Genomic DNA, 5967 nt, shown 5'->3' on the forward strand with positions numbered 1-5967 from the left:
AACAAGCTTGTGGTCCGAAAAGCTGCCGAGATTCGACGTCTCTGTGATGCCCAGTTCGATTCATCCGTCATCGGCGTTGTAAGACATTTCGATCCCGAATCCAAAACTCAATCACCTTTTGATGTTTAATTGCCTTCCGTCTTAACTATATATGTAATCGGATTCGCAGGGTGAGATCTGTAAAGCTGTGATCTGTCTTGAAATGGCAGCGTCTAGGTAATGTCGCAATTGAAATCATATGCTTATTCAATCTCCATCGTGGGTATCTTACTTTTCTTTCGAATCTATTACAGGTTGCAGGTTATTTTCGACAGACAAGCAGCGATTAAGTTGAGTGGCATGTCTGAAAAGGCATACACGAGATCATTCAATAGCCTCCAAAACGTTATCGGAGTCAAGTGGGTTTCCTTTTCCACTAGATCTCCACTTCAATTACATGAATCTGTTGGTTGAGTTATTTAAAAAATGTGCATTTCAGGATTAAGCTCAATGTTAAAGAGCTTGCGATTCAGTTTGGGTGCGTTAGGATCATTAAATCAGTGCACAACATGCTATCTTTGTAAGTTTTTTTATCCCCTTTATGGTATATGCATGGGATGTGTTTGATTAAATGTCTCATAGAAACTCCTGGTCATGTTTTGCTTACTCTTTTCGGCTTTTGGTTGACCTCTAGGTATAAAGAGAGGTTTCTTGCGTCGCTACCAGCGTCAAGACGGGCGAATGCTGATTTCACTAGACCTGTATTTACCGCTGCTGCTTTCTATTTGTGTGCTAAAAAGCAGAAGGTTATTAGTTCTTCTACTAGTCTGGATTTCTTTCCTTTTTGAGGGATGTTTAGAGTATCTTTGTTGGGTTAACCTTTCTGAATATCAAGCTTTGTTTCTCTGTGTTGCAGCTTAAGGTAGATAAGCTTAGGTTGGTTGAAGTTTGTGGAACTTCAGAATCTGAATTCTCTTGTGTGAGTGTGACATTGTTTTTGTTCTTCTTTTTTTTATGTGCGAGTTGATTGCTCAAGTACTGATATATAGCTACATGGATTATTCAAACAGGTGTCTACATCCATGACAGACCTTTGCTTTGACTGTGTTGGGGTCTCCAAGGAGAAGAAAGATGCAAAAGACGTTAAAGGAAACAGAGGTATGTTTGATATTTATACTCCCTCTACTAGTCTGAACATATACTTCAACGATGCAAAATAATTTGATTATGTGCAACATTCTCCTCAGAGTTGCTTGATGTGTTACCTGAAAAGAGGAAACTAGAGGACGGTGGATATTCATCTGATGATGAGGTACTTTTGTTTCCTCTAGCAATCTTTTCTAGAATCACTCTCTTTTGAGTTTGTTTACCTACTTGTTGTGACCATTTGCTCACGCGACATTTGAATTGGATCTTATGCAGTCTTCGTGCTACAAAAGACACAAGAAGATGGAGGAGGCTAAGTACGAGGATTGGAAATCAACCGTTGTTAATTCGATCAAGAAAAATCCAGAGAAAGGTTCTTTATACTACTCCCTTATCACTTGCAAGAATTTGATTCATTGTATGTTAATCTTTGTTCCTTATGTTTAGTGTGTTCTTTTTCAGGACCTAAGAAAGTTATACAGACCAGTCTCAATTTCACAAAGAAGGCTGAGACACAAGAGTTGCAAGTTGATTCATAGTCAAAGACTCGGATCCTGTTCTATTTCTTCTTCTTGTTTTCACCACTTGATATATGTGTAATTACAATCCTTGAAAGAAATGTTTTTCCTATACCATTCTGCTAACAGTTGGCATATTCTGTAAGCAAACAAGAACATGATACAAGAAAAAAATGCATACCAAATTGAATAAAACATGTTGTCTCCTGAAACCTATTTGCTATACATAGGACCTAGCCAGTGTGTAACCGTCAGGATAGTCCTTGACACATGACAATGCTTCATGCATCGGTATACGCATTATAAGTTCTTATACAAACATATCTACTCTCACGCTGCTCTATACAACCATCAAATACAAGTACTTATCCTCGATACAAATGGTGGTGCCTTATACTTGGTGATTATCTAAATTTGAGTTTGCTAAGAGAAGAAAACAAAATTTAACTATAAATTAAATAGATACTTAGAAAAGTGTAACAAAGATGAGAGTGTAGCTCTCTCACATTCCCTAAGAGGACAAAGAAAGCTTCTCTACCATTTGATCAAAATGTCAGGTCACACCAAGAAATAAAAGAAACTTCACTGAGCCGAGGTGGAGTTGGTGACCCAGTACTGCTTCACGGCAATCAAAACCTTCTCATTAACTAAAGGACCATCCTCATGATCGACCAGCTTCGAGTCCCATCTCATTCCAGATATGATTCTCTTCACCTTGATCAATGTGTCCACATCGTCTCGGATTATAACTGCTCCTTCTGGACGGAGTATTCTATCCATCTCCAGAAGAATGTCATCCGCATTGCACCTACAACGATTCATTACAGTCTCAAAAACACATCTAATAGACAAATGTCTGGTTAAAAGCGAGACACACTTACTTGTTCTTGTACAGACTGAAGAGGTGGTTGGCATGGATTAAGTCATATGTTCTTGGGTATGTAGAGAAAGCCTCACACCTGAAACACACATATTAAACACCACAACAAAGTCTCTAATGAGCTTTTTGAGAAGTTGTCAGAAGAAGAGGGTGTTATATTGTTTTTACTCACCAGTCATGATAGATTCCAATGAGTCCTCGTTCATATACAACTCCAAGTCTATTCTTTTCAGCAATGGTGGGGACAACATTCATAACCCAAAGCTTTTGTGATTCTATAGCAGCAGCAAATCCACCAAACCCTGCGTTCATGTCCATGATGTTACGGTACCTTCCTGTGTCAAGTAGACTGTTGATTCTCTTGTAGGCCTTCACATGTTTCTTCCACTGTCTGTTATCGTCTTCATAGGCATCGACTGTGACACCAGAGATGGAACCGCTAGAGATCCTAGGAGGCACTGCGTTAAGTCTGTCAGGGAAAGCCTGAAGTTCCCCTCCAGCTACCTCATCTGAGCTACTTGTCTCCGGATACGGTGTAATACATGCCTCCATTTTCTTGTACCAGACATCATCGGTGTCATCAGTTTTGCAGAAGTTGGCTCTAGGATCATCTTGTCTTGAACGGCATGCATCATCATTGACTCTCTTCTGCCAAATGGCGATCTCTCCGTGTTCATACTTCTTCTCCCAACAAAGAAGCTTAGCAGCTTCCTCAATCTTTCTTTGTTCCTCTTGAAGCTCCTCCTTGGGACGTTGCCACGCCTTGTAGTTGATTTTCCAGTTGATTGGAGGACCAGATAGAATCCAGTACCCACCAGGTCTAAGCACACGGTCAACTTCCATCAAGTACATACCATCTGTTTAAAACACCAACACAAGATTAAGAAACTGAATCGTTTGTTAAAGAAGTAGAAACTAGTGCTCACCATTTGCTCCCCATGGAATCAAACATCTTGAGCAATGAGCCATGTCGAAAGCCCTAGTTGGATACGGCAGCTTTATGGTACCAAGAACACCAATAACAGCAGGAACACCTCTCTCTAGCGCAAACTGAACCTGAGCCTCGTGTGAATCTCTCGGTGCAAAAGACATTGCACGTACATTCCTGCTCCATAGGTACGCTCCCCAGCTTGCAACCTAACCAAAACGCCTTCAGTTTAGCTACCACAAACTCAGACAAGGACAAACCAAACATAAAGAGAGATTAATTACCCCACAACCAGTGTCCAAAGCAGTCCTAACAGTACCATTCCCCATGGGTATCACAGAAGCAAGCTGATCAATATACTTATCAGCCCCCTGAGGGAACTGAGTCCCACCTCCAGGGAACCTAAAAACCTCACCCTCGTACTGAATCCAATTCTGAATCGCCTTCTCAACAGTCAAGGCCTTATACGGCGCATTGGCATAAGGCACATAGTCTCTACTCTTAGGCCAAGAGAAAGGCGTAACGTATCCCTTAGGCGCGGGGACAAGGCAACGAAGCTTCTCACTCTCTGGAGCGCAATGCCTTTCGCGGTAAATCATGCTGTCTCTAGGGAACGTCATCGCACGCCTCTGGTCTTGGCAGGGAGTGTAATCAGTGTAAAGAGCATCGCACGGCTCGAAAGTTTTGACCTTTGCTGAGGAACCAGAGATGCTCGACTCTCCTGCGTGGTGTGTCTCGAAGTTTAGGCTTGGGACGATGTTGCAGTCAGCTCCACTGTTTGTCATCTGGAGGGCTATGCTGTCTCCTTTGCCGAAGCCGCTTCGTTGCCATGCTCCGAGGATGTAGAAGAAGCAACATAGGCTGAAGACGATGAAGATCTGAACAGAGCTTCTGGTTTTGTTGTCAGCAGAAGTCGACTTTATCGCCATGATTGGTCTAAAAAAGAATGGAACAAAACTCAGATCAGCTCCATAGGATATAAGAAAACAGATCAAAGAGGGAAAAAGTGTGAATCTGTTGGATTTGAATCAGCAAACAAGACATAAGAACAGATTGACATCAAGACAATGATACTAAGGTATGTCTTCAGGAAGAAGCAAAAGATCAATACTTTACGACGTTATTAAACAAATATCCGCAAAGATTAACGAAAACATTTTATTATACAAAGAGAATGTGAACAGATTGAGAAAAAAAAAACAAAAGTAACAACACCCCATGTGGCAAAAAACATAAGGAGACGGGAACTAAAAGTAGATTTGTCGGAATGAAGAAATAAGAACATACAGCAGAATCTGGGAGATAGAATTGGCTAATCAGAAGCTGTTGTTATCGGTGGGGATGGTGATTGGTGATTGATGGAGAAGAAAGGGATTGAATGAAACGTGTAATAAGATAGATTGTGGAGAACCCTAGTTTATGATGTTAATCGTCATCATAATGACCTCAACATGGGATGCGGTGATGATAAATAAAGCTGGCGACTTTGTGTGTGAGGGAGAAAACTATTTTGCCCTTTTTAAAACTGAGCCATATAGAGAGATAGAGAGAAGGGGGGAACTGTGCAGATCTAATCGACGTCTCATATATTTTTGTATAACCTAAAATTGACGGAAATTTATAATTAAAGCCATTACATTTGAGAAAATACATCTAAACAAAGAAAAAGTTGATTTTGTCTTTAGTTAATTATAATTGTTTTTCATACTTTTTAAAAAAAAGGGCTTACTATTACTTTCCATGCTTTTATTTTTATTTTATGTAGCTTTTTCCATCTAGAGTTAATCTCAAAAAATGATTTCTTTTACAGTTAAATGCATAACCGAGAAATATTTTTATTTTTGTCGGCCAAATTGAGAGAGATTACTTGTTACGCTTCAAGTAGTGAGTGACTTTCAAGTTTCAATAAATAAGTCATCATAGTTGCATGAATTATGAAGGTAAGTTTTAATTAGTACTGAGTAGGGAAGAACATACCTCTGAACATAGGACCCTATCATCTGTGAATTATAAAAAAGCATGTTATGTCTGCAAAACCGCGTTGTGATCGTACCTCCCATGATGATTTGTATTTGGATCCGACGGCTCCCATGTAATTTTTGCTGTTGGTTCTTTTCAGTGCAGTGCCGGCCTTTTTAGGGGCCTAAGGCAAATTTTAATTTAACTATATTTATATATATAATTATATATTTTTATAATAGTAGATATTATTTTAAATGATATAAAATAATAAAATGTCTAAAATAAAAATGATAGTGTTTAAAGAATTTTGATTTGTGAGTTTTTGTGCAGAATCATATATATATATATTTCCAACTACTTTAACAAATTAAAAAAAAAAAACAATACTCATTTAATAAAAATACTAAAAAATATATATTTTCATATATCTTATAAAAATGAAACTACATCATGTTAACCAATGTTCACACCACTAAATGTGACAAAATAATTATAAAATGTGAGTGTAAGAAGGTTGTGTGGAAACAAATTTGATAAAAAAGGATAGATGTGGT

General features: G+C 38.8%; 2 protein-coding genes across 2 annotated transcripts in view; one reads left to right on the forward strand and one right to left on the reverse strand.

The window, feature by feature from the left end:
- The window catches only part of LOC106344599 (origin of replication complex subunit 6-like), a 2091-nt gene extending 137 nt beyond the window's left edge, over nt 1–1954 (forward strand). The window contains exons 2-11 of the mRNA XM_013783949.1: nt 7–78; nt 170–216; nt 294–398; nt 479–559; nt 674–785; nt 896–958; nt 1050–1137; nt 1227–1291; nt 1402–1498; nt 1588–1954. Of these exons, the coding sequence (XP_013639403.1) occupies nt 7–78; nt 170–216; nt 294–398; nt 479–559; nt 674–785; nt 896–958; nt 1050–1137; nt 1227–1291; nt 1402–1498; nt 1588–1664 (807 nt within the window). The 3' untranslated portion in view covers nt 1665–1954. The remainder of the gene's footprint in view (nt 1–6; nt 79–169; nt 217–293; nt 399–478; nt 560–673; nt 786–895; nt 959–1049; nt 1138–1226; nt 1292–1401; nt 1499–1587) is intronic.
- Nucleotides 1955–2071: 117 nt separating this feature from the next.
- Nucleotides 2072–5023, reverse strand: LOC106295383 (probable methyltransferase PMT2). Its single transcript, XM_013731271.1, has 6 exons — nt 4739–5023; nt 3736–4387; nt 3450–3660; nt 2696–3380; nt 2525–2602; nt 2072–2451 (listed from the first exon to the last, which is right to left on the reverse strand). The coding sequence occupies exons 2-6, from the start codon at nt 4378–4380 to the stop codon at nt 2226–2228; spliced, it is 1845 nt and encodes a 614-aa protein (XP_013586725.1). The 5' UTR covers nt 4381–4387; nt 4739–5023; the 3' UTR covers nt 2072–2225.
- Between the last annotated feature and the right edge of the window lie 944 nt (nt 5024–5967).

This window comes from Brassica oleracea, chromosome C5, assembly GCF_000695525.1.
Source record: "Brassica oleracea var. oleracea cultivar TO1000 chromosome C5, BOL, whole genome shotgun sequence".
In the NCBI taxonomy this organism is placed as follows: Eukaryota; Viridiplantae; Streptophyta; class Magnoliopsida; order Brassicales; family Brassicaceae; genus Brassica; species Brassica oleracea.

Excerpts from the sequence above, each read along its gene's own strand:
- LOC106295383 (XM_013731271.1), bottom strand. The coding sequence starts at position 4,380 with ATGGCGATAAAGTCGACTTCTGCTGACAACAAAACCAGAAGCTCTGTT. Across the intron at positions 3,661-3,735 it reads CTTTGGACACTGGTTGTGGG|GTTGCAAGCTGGGGAGCGTA; the intron begins GTAATTAATCTC and ends CGTTTTGGTTAG. Across the intron at positions 2,452-2,524 it reads TTCAGTCTGTACAAGAACAA|GTGCAATGCGGATGACATTC; the intron begins GTAAGTGTGTCT and ends GAATCGTTGTAG.